Consider the following 14200-nt stretch of genomic DNA (forward strand, 5'->3'; position numbering starts at 1 on the left):
AAAAAAAAAAAAAAAAGTAACAAAGAAATTTAAGAATGATCAAGAAATCCCAACCTTCTCCTTGGTAGCGTATATATATCCTTCCAAGTTATTTTTAAGCTCGGCAGTTCTTCTTCTCTCTGCATCCTTTTTGTCCAGAGCTTCTAATTTACTTTTGGCTTCAGCAAAAGATTCTTTTGAAAGAGGAATTCCTGGCCCCACAGTCTTCTCAACGATCTTTGAATCATATAATAAAACAGAAAATGACAAGAAAATCAAGTATTAAATATATGGAAATCCACAACAGAATAACATCTCCAAGGGAAAAGACATGAGGCCTAATCGCTAATCAATCTAATTATTCACAATACAATAGTCCCTGCACTGACCTTTAGTGGAATTCTGAAAGTTCGCTTTTTCAGCTTTTTTTCAGTAGCAAGCTCAGGTGCACCTTGTTCCTCTGTACTAGGGTTGGATGCATTACCAACTCCACCATTTTCAGGGATTGCGGTGCCATCCTTTCCTTCTGAACTATTTCCAGAATCCTCCAGTGTTGCATTGGGTGAAGCAATTGTTGAATTCTCAACCGAAACATTCTTCCTAGGTACATCTACCCATTCCGATATCTCAATAACAGCATCAGCCCGATCAAAAGTCAAGATTCCACTTCTACTGAGAGAGAAATGTAATGTTGCCTTAATGGGAGATGACAAGTTCCGAGTTGAATACCTAAAGAAAAATGGAACAATAATCATACTCAGATTCCAAATTCAGCATATTATCTTCTAAGCTCACAGCTTGATAAAACATAGATCTGCTAGTTTCTCAGTTAATTGGCAGTCCTTACTTCTCACTTGTATCTGTCAAACCAGAAACAGCAAACTGAGCAAATACGGGAGCGCTGACACCAGGTGGTAGAAGATCATTCTCATATGCAAGTGAAACTTCAAAATCCTTATTGTGGACGACTGATCTGTACATCTACGAGTCATGCAAGTCCAAAAAGACAGTGTAAAAAAATAGTTATACAAAAAGAACTTGTGGAAGATTCAAGTATTAATAGGTTGATATCATTTATCTACCTTACTGGGGAGTTTCTTCATGCGTGGTACAAGCACTTGCCTAGTGCTCTCATCCTTCACTAGGTCAGGGCCATCTAACTCAACAATAAATCCATAGGGAGAACCATCAATCATTCCAAGCTTACGGTTCAATTTGATTCCATCACTTAAGTTGGCAGCATGGAGAGCGGCACCAAGTACAATAGCTTCGTCAGCATCCAGATGTTTGTCCAGCTCCTTCCTTCCAAGAAACTCCTGGAGTTTTGCCTGTCAGAAGGGGGAAAAAAGGAATTGTTCTCACTCAGCTGAAATTTTCTGAATACACAATTGAAGAAATTTAAAAGCTGACCGACTAAAACCAAACTATCTATTTTAAACCAATTATGAAAAAGGGAACGCTTATTATTAACAGAGCACAACCATAAACTGAAAGGCCGTGCATTGCTCCACAACTGTTAAATAACAATTTGAAAATACAAGGAGACATGTATACAGTTAGTATTTATCTAAATTAACAATAAGTTCATAACTTATTTTAAAGGGAAAAAAAATCAAAGGATACGTGTATCATCACACTCCAGGACACGCAGGTACATACCAGAGGGGAACATAGAACTACTAAATCAATAAAGAGAACTAAATCGATAAAACTTTAGCCATGATTTAGAACATTGTCATCTTCTTTCCTTCAACTGGCTTCAACTTTTATAAGCAACAAGAAAGGCATGACATACAGGTACCCATTTTCAGCTGAAAAAACATCTAAGAAACTATGAGAATTGAGGGTTTAATAAACTGATAATAGTTCTATTCCTTTCAGAAATTATAAAGACAAAAGCCACAGAATGTGGGGGTGTGAAATACATCGTCATGTTGGAAGGTTGCAAGATGATACTGAAAAGCAAACATCGGGTTAAAAGTTTCAACTACAAAAGACATAACGTTTGAAATAAAGAAGCAGGCAGTTTCCAACCTGCAATTTTGGCACCCTTGTAGCGCCTCCAATCAATTCCACAGCATATATATCATCCAACATCAAACCTGAATGCTTTAACAAATCTTTCACCGGTAAAAGAGAATTCTCCCACAAATCCTCACACAACTCTTCGAACTTCTCCCGTGTTATGGTACTCCTGAAAGAGAAATAGTTTACCAAGAAACTCAGTATAATGCATCCATATCCAAAATTCCTAGGGCCAAGAACATCATAAACTCATAATTCCACTAATGGGTAGCAAGATTTACTTGTAGCATAGTAATTCTTCACTTGTGTAAATTGAGGAAGCGAACATACACACACATACATACATCATTTGAAAAGAAACTCCTTGGTAATAGAAATATAATGAAATAAAAATCAATTAAGCTGGACTGACCTAAAATCTCGATCATCATAGAGAGACTCAACTGATATTGGAGCGGCTGTATTTGCACTCAAAATTTCTTTAGTTCGTTTGACTTGTTTCTTCAATTTTGCCATAGCCTTTGGATGTTTCCTTACATCCACACCATTTCCAACTTGTTTATTGAACTCGTCGGCAAAATATTCAACCAGCCGTAATTCCATATTCTGGCCCCCAAGTTCTGGGTCCCATCTAACATCCTTCACCTGCACAACATGCAGACGTTGTTAAGACATGGCAAGGGACAAAAGAACGAATACAAAAAATGGAAAAAGAAAAATAAAAGATGAGAGAATAATATTTTACCAAATAGTGGTCTCAAACATGTAAGGAACAAGATAATTCCATGCCACATGGCATAAAAAACTACCAAGATCACAAAATCAACTAAACTCTTTACTACAAACTATTGACAAAATTTCTCTGTCCCGGATAAAAAGATTTGAGAAGGTACTCGAGATCTATTCTTTTACTAACAACATTCAGACAAAACTGAATAATTTCAGAGTTGCAGCAAGTGCATAAGACATAATTAGTGTGAAAAACTAAACGAAGTGTATAGTATAATTTACCTGAAATTGGTTAACTGATACAGTCTTCCCATACTCTTTCGCATTGTAGGATGAAAAATAAACAAGCGCTGCGTAAGTATTGCTTGAACCCATATCGTAAAAAATAACATGCCTCGACTCATTGGAAAATTTTTTATCAATCCCATATTGTAGCGCTGCACCTGAATGTTCATTGATTAATGAAAGCACATTGATGCCAGCCAGTTGCGCAGCTTGAAGTAGCGCTCTTCTCTCTGCTTGCCCAAAGTACGGTGGCACAGAAATTACTGCATCCTTCACCTTCACTTTTGAATGAAACTCCGCTAAATTCGAAGCATAAGCCAAAATCATTGCCAACAATTCCTCAACCGAGTAAACAGTCACATTGTCGTCAGTTTTAAAACCAACAGCACCCCTCGGATCTTCCACAATATCAAATGGCAAATATAGTGAGTCTGTCAAACTTTTAGTATAGTTATAGGGCTTCCCAACCATATCCCTGATTTGGGAAAACACCTTATTAGGATACCGCGCAACCAGACCGGCCGCTTCTTCGCCGAGAAGACGAGTTCCCGACTGAAAAGACACTAAAGCCGGCGATTTACGCTTCGACATTTCATTGATCGCGATCGAAATTGGACTCTGTCCAGGTTTCAAATTCACGACAGCAACTTTAACCGATTCAGACCCCAGATCTATACTCGAAACCGCAGAATCCGACGGATATACAATTAAAGATAAAACAAATAACAATGACCCGAACTTCATCAATATGGACGCCATTTCCAACTCTTCAGTTCTGCCCAAACATCAACAAAACAAGAAAAAACACAACAAACTACGTTTCAGACACATTATCAAACAAATAGAAACACAGAAAATTCAAATTAACAATCATTTCGACAATAAAGAGCGCGAAAACAAACAAACAAACAAACAACATATATAAAATCTACCGGGAAAGCAGCGGCACTGGAAACACAAAACGGGGAAGACGATCAGGCTATAGCCTTAGGAAACAAACGGGAACAATGGCGACTCAGAAGGGGAAGGAAACCAGCTAAACGTGGATCGCATTCTCCATAGCGGAGCTTCTGTGAATTTTGTTTGGTCGACGAGAAATGTTGTAAGAAAATTCAGAAGTTTTTTTCTCCTGCTGCTTAATAGTAATACGGAGACGAGGAAGAATCCTACGTGGAAAGCGCGGTGCGATGTAGCCAATGAATTTATGCCACGTGGTAATTATTACACGTGGCGAGTAGGGAATCGTTGGGTGGTGTTGTGTTCACGGTGGTCACAGATGTGCGTAGAAAATATTGAGGGCTTTTATCGTGTACGGCGAGCGTAATTCTCGTCTGGACAACTATTCAATCGTGTCATGACACGTGTCTCATATTTCCTTTAAAATTAACTCGCCAGATGAAAATATATATATTTTTTAAATAATACTAATCAATATTTATTTATCAATCGAACCAATATTAATTACTACTCTATAAAATTAAATTATTGTTTTATTAATTAAATTATGTTTGGTTGACAAAAAAAAAAAAAAAATCCACTATTTAATAACTTATCAAAATATTCAAATTTCGAGACTAAAAAAATACTATAACCGATTTGAAGGTTGACTTTCATGTGAAATATATTAAAAATAATTCAAATTTTTTTTTTGCTTTTATTAGTTTATTTTAAAATATTGCACAATTTTTATAAAAATAATACGGAGAATTTGAAATTAATTTTCTCAATTTAAAATTTATTAATGTAGTATCGAAGTTTTTAAAATATTGACAAATTCTTGATTTAAAAAAATATAACGTAAATAATAACATAAAATTATTATTATTTTTATATAGAGGAGGAATAATATAATTTTATAATAATAAAAGTTGTTTTAATTATGAAATCCTAAATAATAATACTCTAAAATTAAAATTAAAAAATTTTCAAAATTATTTTTAAATTTTCAAAAAAAAAATTATTTTGAACTTTGTTTCAAAAACACCCGGTAAATTAAAAAAATAAAAATAAAAATAAACTTTCAAAAGTATTATTAAATTTTTAAATTTAAACTTTTTATAAAAAAAAATTAAAAAACTCTTTTAAACTTTTTTTTTTTTCAATTTTAAAATACTCTTACATTAAAAAATTTATAATTAGTTTTATGCATATAAAAATTCTCCATTGATCCACACAATCTTCCCTGTCACATTGAAACGACATACCTAAACGACACCAAATTGTTTCTTGTATAACTCGACATAACATATCGAGGTTCTGCCGACCTGACTCGACCGGGCTCGCTCATGGATGTTTGCAATAGATTGTTTTGAACACAGATAGCAGCAGAAGCTACCTAGAACGAGGTGTTACTTCACTCTCTCTGAAATCCCTAGTAATTGTATTCGATTTTCCAATATCAAAATCGACGTTCCTTCTTTTCCGAGCTCTCTCTAACCCCAAACACTCACTCAACTCCCTTACCACCTCCTTCATGTCTGGCCTCTCTGTAGAATCCATTGACAAACATGTCATGGCAATCTCCACAGCCTTCCAAGCAGAGCTCAAGTCAAAGTTTCCTCTTAGCCTTTGATCAACGATGCTCTCTATATCACCTGTATTCATCAAGTCCCTGACCCATTGGCTTATATGATGCCTCTCTGAAGAAGCTCTATCAATTTGGAGGACTGGAAGGGAAGTGATTATTTCCAATATAAGAACTCCAAAACTATAAACGTCGCTTTTCTCGGTCAACCAACCAGTTGCGTAGTACCTGCACCCAAGATGCACGACTTGTTATGCAAGAGTATTAGTTTTATGTATATTGAGAGTCTATGGCTAGAGCCTTAGAACTCGCTCATAATCCTATTCAACTTGTTATGCACGAGTTACGGCCCTCGAAACTTAGCAATTTATTGTTTCATGAGTTAGTATCCATGCTGAGAATGAATGATATCTATTACTCAGTTCGAGGGAAAGTGTCGAAGGAATAACTTCGAGGAATATTGGTGGAATCTCATTTAGCAAGAGAATTAGCCTATTTTGTTTGATTTTCTGTATTGTTTCTTATTCCTTAGAGGATTAGTTAGTTTTTCTTCTATGTTTCCTATCCCCAAGAGAATTGGTTAGCTTTTCTGTTCTATTTCCTATTCCCGATGTCCGTTTTCGTTACACATATGATATGGTACCTCTCGAGACTGAGATCTCTTTTACTATGGGAAAAATCACTTCTCACGAAGTTGAAGCAGAGCCAAAATCTACCCCACTAATCTGGTCAATCCCTCGGGTGAAATGTCTGGGGTGATATGTGCATTCCAAAATCTTTCCGTCATTAATTCCCGGTGGTGGAACCAAGCTAATTTTAGAAAAACTTACTACTGAATCTAACGAGTTAAAGTCAAATCAAAGTGTCCCCCAACTAAATCATCCCTAACGCTCACCTTTCTTGTCTGGGTGCAAGCTCTATGGTTGACATCAATAGGAAATAAAAATCATGTTTGACCAAAGTCCGATGATGGGGAACATGACCAAAGTCCGATGATGGGGAACATGACCAAAGTCCAATGATGGGGAAAACCCAAGGTAGCAAAAACTGATATTCTCGTAAAGGTCCATTTACAGCCCAGGGCCATAAAGCCCTATCGGTCTCTGTTAGTGAAAGAGGGATTTATTGAATGGTAGATGAGATGATTGAATTATGAAGAGCAAGAATGCTCTAATTTATAGAGAAAATACAAAAGATATTCAGAAAATCTACCTAAAAATCTGCAGAAAATCTGGTAACAAACCAGTAAACAAATCCAAATAAAATCTAATCAAATCAAAACTAAATCAAATAAAAAACTGTATCTAACTCCTAACGGAGATTTAATTAGATACTAACTGACAGCAATCTAAACAAATACGTGATCTTTAACAGTCTCGTCTCACTGCTTTGCAAGGATTAGTTAGCTTTTCTTTTCTGTTTCTTATATAGTAAGCTTTCCTCTATTATAAATAGGCCTACGTATTTCTCCAATAAAAAAACAAGAAAGAAGAGTAATATAAATGAAAGACTTACTCGGGATCGAGATAACCCTCGGTGCCTGCAACAACTGTCGTCAAATGAGAACGACTTTCGGTCGGGAAACTCTTGGATAGACCAAAATCAGCGATTTTGGCTTCAAAATTTTCATTCAAAAGGATGTTTGCAGACTTCACATCTCTGTGAACAATTGGTGGCTTACAACCATGATGCAGGTACTCCAATCCTAGGATTTTAAACCTCATTCAAGTCCATGAGTATTCAAAAACAACACAGTAAACATTATTAAAGACAACAAAAGCTAAAATGAACATTATTAAAGACAACAAAAGCTAAAATGGCATCCAACCTTGTGCTGCATCGACCGCTATTTGCATCCTTTCCTCCCAACTCAGAACTCTTACATTTCCACCTGCATCATTTTGATCTTCTGTCACTCTTTGTAACGGCCCAGACCCACCGCTAGCAGATATTGTCCTCTTTGGGTTTTCTCTTAGGGCTTCCCCTCAAGGCTTTAAAATGTGTCTTGCTAGAGAGAGGTTTCCGCACCCTTATAAAAGGTGTTTCGTTCTCCTCCCCAACCGAAGTGGGATATCACAATCCACCCCCCTTCAGGGCCCAGCATCTTTGCCGACACTCATTCCTTTCTCCAATCGATGTGGGACCCCACCAAATCCACTCCCTTCGGGGCCCAGCGTTCTAACTGGCACACCGTCTCGTGTCTACCCCTTTCAGGGAACAGTCTCCTCGCTGGCACATTGCCCGATGTCTGGCTCTGATACTATTTGTAACAACCCAGGCCCACCACTAGCAGATATTGTCCTCTGGGCTTCCCTTACGAGATTCCCCTCAAAGTTTTAAAACGCGTCTGCTAGGAAAAGGTTTCCACACCCTTATAAAGGGTGTTTCGTTCTCCTCCCCAACCGATGTGGGATATCACACACTTCGTCATAAAGGACTAAAAAGAGGGGAAGAACTAAAATAGAAATTGTCAAAGCAGCAAAAACCTGATAGATGCTCTTTTAAGTTGCCATTGTTTATGTACTCATAGATAAGAACCAGATTGGTATTTTCACAGCAGAATCCAACAAGGCTTGTTAAGTTTGTATGATGAATTCTCAACAAAAGTTTAACCTGAAATGCAAACAAAAGACAAAATTATTTCTACCACAGACAAGCTGCTGGAGCCTTTTGGTTATAACTTGAGATTGGAAAACATAGAAGGCCAGATCAAGACTGTTCAGCAATTGAAAAAAGATTACTGCATGCGACCTAGAAATAGGATGAAAAACGATATTCGAGCAAAGGAAAATCGAAGAACATATGAAGTTTTAAGTAGTGTCTATTTATGACTTCAAATTTTCTTTATTTCTGGATAAGAAGTTTCTTGATCATATTTTTCTTAAGTTACAACTTTGTTTTTTCCTTTCTATTCACTCAAATCTCTTCCATTTTCTCGACTCGAGGTCTTCTGTTTCTCCTAGCTTAGTTCTTTTAGTTTCATTATTATCTTTAAGATCACGTAACAAGTGAGTGCTGCTCTACAATGTTTTGTCATTATTTCTATCTAACAGTGTGAAATCGCACATTGGTTGGGGAGGAGAACGAAGCATTCTTAATAAGGGTGTGGAAACTTCTCTCTAGCAAACGCGTTTTAAAAACTTTGAGTGGAAGCTCGAAAGGGAAAGCTCAAAGAGGACAATACTTGCTAACGGTAGGCTTGGACCATTACAAATGGTATCAGAGCAAGACACCGGGCGATGTGCCAGCGAGGAGGTCGAGCCCCGAAAGGGGGTGAATTATGAAATTCCACATCAGTTGGGGATGAGAACGAAACATTCTTTATAAGGATGTGGAAACCTCTCCCCAGGAGACGCGTTTTAAAAACTTTGAGGAGAAGCCTAAAGGGAAAAGCCCAAGGATGACAATATCTACTAGCAGTAGGCTTGGACAGTTACAACAGACAATGTCATCTACCAATGAGCTAACAAGCTAACAACTTAGCAGTAAATTTTGATTTACTAGGCCTGTGTTCCATAATCATTATATTTTTTTAAAGTTAAAGCATACAAACACAACTTGCACCTATAGCATTCTTACTTTATTACCTACATTTTAAAAATGTTTTCTAAAACAAAGTCAAAATTAACTAAAAAAAAAAAAAAGTGGTTTTCATAAACTTGATTTGTTTTTGAAATTTCGTTTATAATTTAGATGTGTTTTTAGGGAACGTGAAAAACTTGCCAAAAAATTGCGGGACAACGAACATAATTTTCAAAAACAGAAAACCAAGAACAAAATGCAGAATCAACTTGAACAAGAATCCTCCAAAAGAGCCAAGAACTGAATACTAAAAAATCAAGTCAGCAATTAACATATGGATAACCAAGATGGTCTTTATGGTTTCATGATGACTGACCTCTGCTTCAAATTCTTTATAACCTTGAACAGAAGCCTTAAGGACCTTAACGGCAACTTGAGTATTGTCCAAGTAACCAAGGAATACTTTTGCAAATCCTCCTTCCCCGATTTTCGTCTCAAAGTTGTTCGTCATATGCTGTATTTGTGAGTAAGATAGCTGGTGTTTTTTTGGCTCTAGCGATGTTATTCTTACATCGGGCTGTTTTCGGGCTGTCAACATGTGAAGATTTAAGAAGCATGATCACGAAAACTTCCTATTACATGCATATAGAAGCATGTCTTAAAAGTTATAAAACTCACATCTGTTGCACAAGAAAACTTTAGTCTAACCTCGTTTTCTCCAAATTATAATCCCGACGGCTATTGCAGCTACGAGGACCAGCAACGACGAAACTGATGCTACAATTGGAATAACGTAACTCTTTTTCTTCTTTTGGCAAGAAGATGAAGCACAAAGATCAGCGTTTCCTCCAACCCTTCCATAAAGCAGATGACAATATCAAGACTTTAATTTAGACTAGTAATCACTGCCATTAATTTCCTTAAATAGCAATTTCCTGATCTTTGGAGATGTCTAATGATAGGTAGAACTCTGAGATCCCACGTCGATTGGAGAGAGAACAAAACATTCTTTATAAAGGTGTGAAAACCTCTCCCTAGCAGACACGTTTTAAAAACCTTGAGGGAAAGTCTAAAGAGGACAATATCTGCTAGCGGTGGGCTTAGGCTATTACAAATGGTATCAGAGCCAGACACCGGGTGGAGTGCCAGTGAGGACGCTGGGTCCAGAAGGGGGGTGGATTGTGAGATCCCACATCAATTGGAGAGAGGAACAAAATATTCTCTATAAGGGTGTGGAAAACTCTCCCTAGCAGACATGTTTCAAAAACCTTGAGGGAGAGCCTAAAGAGGACAATATCTACTAGCAGTGGTCTCAGGCTGTTACAAATGGTATCAAAGCCAAACACTGGGTGGTGTGCCAGTGAGGACGTTGGTAAGGGGGGAGAATTGTGAGAACCCACATCGTTTGGAGAGAGAAATGAGTGCCAGTGAGGACGCTGGCTCCCAAAGGGGGGGAAGTGGATTGTGAGATCCCACATCGGTTGGAGAGAGGAACAAATCATTCTTTATCAGGGTGTGGAAACCTCTCCATAGCAGACGCGTTTTAAAAACCTTGAGAGAAAGTCCGAAAGGGAAATCCCAAAGAGAACAATATCTGCTAGCGGTGGACTTAGGCTGTTACAAGAACGTACTTCTTTGTCAAACAAATGTTTTTGTCTTGCGCAAAAGGAATATGCATGAACGATGACTATTAAATCGGATGAAAACAAACCAAAACTATTGAAACTCATTGGAAGAGTTGGAATTTTTTTAACTTGATACCTTATTGTAAGCGATCCATTTTTCGATTTCTCCATGAGTTCGCTTGGTATTGAACCAAGATGTGGGTTGTTTCTTAAGTCTCTGAAAACGTATCATCTGTCCATAATTAGTTTTCTCACTGAATATAATAAACCATTCATTTCTCAGAAAAATGACTCACAAAACTTTCAAGGAGTGCAACTCGGATAGAAGACTAGGCACTGGTCCACTCAAGTTATTGTTTGATAAATCCCTGGCATAAGCAGTTCACTTAGACTATTTTACAAAGAACAGGAAACCCCATTTTAGTTTCATTATCAGAAAAACTGACAAGCGAAGAGTTTATGTAACCTTTCTGGACTTACAAATATTGTAACGACGTGAGCTCAGATATAGAAGTAGCTATTTCCCCCACCAACCCACTTGAAGATAAGTTCCTGTTGTCGAATTTATCGACGTTAACGAATGAAGATAGATAAGAACTCAGCCAAAAGGAAGCATTGTTGGAAACTTACAACGAGGTGATTCGATTAGGAGTCTCATCATAGCTACAACTGAGACCGTGCCACACGAAGGATTCTGGCAGGCATGGATCACCCTGCCAATTCTTTCTCATTCCATAAAAAGATTTCACGTTCGTCATAGCTTTAACTGCAATATTTAATGTAAGAAAGAAAGAGTATAGCTACATCTCAGGTAATGATAAAGATAAATAACTGCTAGCAAAAATTCAGAACATACCGTCCTGCTCATCGGTGCGGGATTCTGATGTTTCTAGCACCCTGTAGACTTCAAGAGCATTGAGGATAGGTGGAAGATTTGATGTATTAGTTTTTACAAATTTAAATGCAATAGTTTCTCCACTCATTGGTTTTGTGCTAAACAATGTAGTTGACTGCAAATAATCAGGAGAGAAAGGTCCATTAAAATATTCCTCATTTTGATAGATGTTAAATTCCCTTGATTGGTTCATTTGAAGCTTTTGCAAATCAGCAAAGTGCAAGAATATGTGATATTTGGCACTGGGATCTTCAGGAACCCAGTGAAACTCAAGAGGAGCACTGGCATTATCGGTCGTAATAGCGGTGCTCATTACAATTCTTGGTAAATTATAACTGTTGCTGATTCCTGAATCAACTGTGGATGATGTGCTTATAATCTTGTAATTAAGAAAGTTAAAGGGCAACCAAATCCGATCACAAAAATCGTCTCGGTACCTGAGAGAAGGACAAGGAAACTTACTCATCAGCTTCTATAAACAAGTTTCAGTCTAAATAAGCACGCAGGCTATTGGTATTCTTTTTCATAAATGGCTTACCGAACAGTTTCGTTGGTAATCGATCCTACATCCAACCGTCTATGGAGAGCTAACAATTTGGAATCGGTAACATAGCTAGCATTTTTCAAAAGTCTAAACTCCAATGCTGATATAAAAGGTGATCCAAAGCCAGTAGTCACCAGACATACGCATACAGAAGATGTCGGAAGTGCATGTATTACTTCTTTGGTTATGATACTGGATTCATTGCTCAGTACTACTGAATCCCATTTATTAATTCCCATATACAGATCAAAAACTGGCGGTTTACCTTCGCCGTCATAGTTTCCGTACATGAAACTCGCTCTAATCAAATACTTGAAACCCTTACCTTGAGCAAGCTTTATGGTGTAACAGTTCCTCTCCCCTTCAGGAAAGCTTCTAACATACCAGAATTGCTGTGGAAGAGTGGTGGTGTTGAAATCTGATGATATGCTCTTACTTACTCCAGTTTCTGTGAAGTTTGCATCAGAAATGTACTTTATGCCTGTTACACTGTCTGTGTAGCTTGAATCCTTTGAATTTCCACAGTCAATGCTAACGAATCCTGAACAACAGAGCACAAACAGAGTATTAGGCCTCCTTTAACAACCTTCTGGTTTCTGGTTTTTGAAACTTTTACTGTTTTCTCATAGTTTTCTTAGTCAAATTCCAAAAAACAAAGCACAAGTTCTCAAAAACTAATATTTTTTTCAACGTGCTTGGGTTTTGAAAACATCTGTAAAATGTAGAGAACAAAACAAAGAAACGGTTAGGAATCACAGATCTCCACAAGCGTATGATATGGTCCACTTTGAGCATAAGCTCTCATGGCTTTGCTTTGGGTTTTCCCAAAAGGTCTCATACCAATGGAGATGTATTAGCCAATGTGGGACTCCCTCCCAACAATCCTCCCCTCAAACAAAGTACACTACAAAGCCTTTCCTAAGGTCTATGGAGCCCTCGAATAGCCTTCCCTTAATCGAGGCTCAACTCCCTCTCTAGAGTCTTCGAACAAAGTACACCCTTTGTTCGACACTTGAGTCACCTTTGACTACACCTTCGAGGCTCACAACTTCTTTGTTCGACATTTGAAGATTCTATTGACATGGCTAAATTAAGGGCATGGCTCTAATACCATGTTAGGAATCATGGATCTCCAGAATGGTATGATATTGTCCACTTTGAACATAAGCTCTCATGGCTTTGTTTTGGGCTTCCCCCAAAGGCACCATACCAATGGAGATGTATTCCTTACTTATAAACCCATGATCATTCCCTAAATTAGCCAATGTGGGACTCCCTCCCAATAATCCTCAATAGAAACCCACTAAAAGATACAAATTGAAAGATATAGAAAACTTTACATATGCTACACATTGAAAGATACACAACAATAAACCTGACTGATCTTGTGCATTAACAAGAAATGAAATAGCTAACGCAAGAAATATCTGAAGGAAGCAGTATCTTAACAGCTCCATAATCATTACTGCTTAATGGAAAGAGAGGAGCTGCAAATCATATGTGGGAGTTAGCTCTTTTTATAGATAGACCACAGCATGATAGGCCAAATCAAAGAGCCGTTAATACCTGGTCAAAGAGGCAAGTAACATTATCCAGTGAAGCACTGCATCACCAGCTTCGTTCAGCCATACGCAATGCCCTTGATCCCATAGCCAAGTTGAACTATTTTAAAGACATCATATTAAAAAATGAGGAAGAGAGGAAGACTTAATTCTCCATAGCTGTCACAGTTGACAAAAATACCTTTGATCTCTTCCCTGGTGGATGCTTTTATTTCAAAGCCAATCAAAATCATTGACACTGTTGTTTCTTCCACTCTTTAGCATAACATTTAGGTTAAACTATTCAAAATGTTCTATCTTCTTGTTTAAGAAAGAAGACTCATTGATTCAAATATCCTCAACATATATCTCAAATCATTCAAATATTTTATTCACAGACAACAATTCTTTATCTGTTGAGCTATATTTTGACCGATACCTTAATTTACTAAATTATTGATATAGTTTTATGGCCACTATAGTCTATGGAGTTCGTTTTCAAACTGGTTATTTCCTAGTTAAATATTAACT

The 14200-nt window shown here is 37.4% G+C and overlaps 2 protein-coding genes across 3 annotated transcripts in view; both read right to left on the reverse strand.

Annotated features, from left to right (window-relative positions):
- LOC111445798 (heat shock 70 kDa protein 17-like) overlaps positions 1-4136 on the reverse strand; it is a 10958-nt gene extending 6822 nt beyond the window's left edge. The window contains exons 1-8 of the mRNA XM_023084283.1: positions 3951-4136; positions 3016-3793; positions 2417-2649; positions 2014-2173; positions 1062-1307; positions 827-960; positions 369-708; positions 55-216 (exon numbers count right to left, since the gene is read on the reverse strand). Coding sequence (XP_022940051.1) covers positions 55-216; positions 369-708; positions 827-960; positions 1062-1307; positions 2014-2173; positions 2417-2649; positions 3016-3777 — 2037 coding nt within the window. The 5' untranslated portion in view covers positions 3778-3793; positions 3951-4136. The remainder of the gene's footprint in view (positions 1-54; positions 217-368; positions 709-826; positions 961-1061; positions 1308-2013; positions 2174-2416; positions 2650-3015; positions 3794-3950) is intronic.
- Positions 4137-5159: 1023 nt separating this feature from the next.
- On the reverse strand, positions 5160-13600 carry LOC111445800 (putative leucine-rich repeat receptor-like protein kinase At2g19210). Of its 2 annotated transcripts, none has more exons than XM_023084287.1 (13): positions 13504-13600; positions 12123-12546; positions 11546-12021; positions 11320-11455; positions 11170-11241; positions 10986-11057; positions 10826-10906; positions 9773-9918; positions 9441-9652; positions 8029-8155; positions 7371-7433; positions 7058-7247; positions 5160-5770 (listed from the first exon to the last, which is right to left on the reverse strand). In XM_023084287.1, the coding sequence occupies exons 1-13, from the start codon at positions 13589-13591 to the stop codon at positions 5350-5352; spliced, it is 2508 nt and encodes an 835-aa protein (XP_022940055.1). In that variant the 5' UTR covers positions 13592-13600; the 3' UTR covers positions 5160-5349. The 2 variants fall into 2 exon arrangements, with proteins under 2 accessions (XP_022940055.1, XP_022940054.1); XM_023084286.1 differs by having other exon boundaries at positions 12123-12669.
- Positions 13601-14200: the final 600 nt, after the last annotated feature.

This window comes from Cucurbita moschata, unplaced genomic scaffold (genome assembly GCF_002738365.1).
Source record: "Cucurbita moschata cultivar Rifu unplaced genomic scaffold, Cmos_1.0 Cmo_Scf00008, whole genome shotgun sequence".
Taxonomy (NCBI): domain Eukaryota; kingdom Viridiplantae; phylum Streptophyta; class Magnoliopsida; order Cucurbitales; family Cucurbitaceae; genus Cucurbita; species Cucurbita moschata.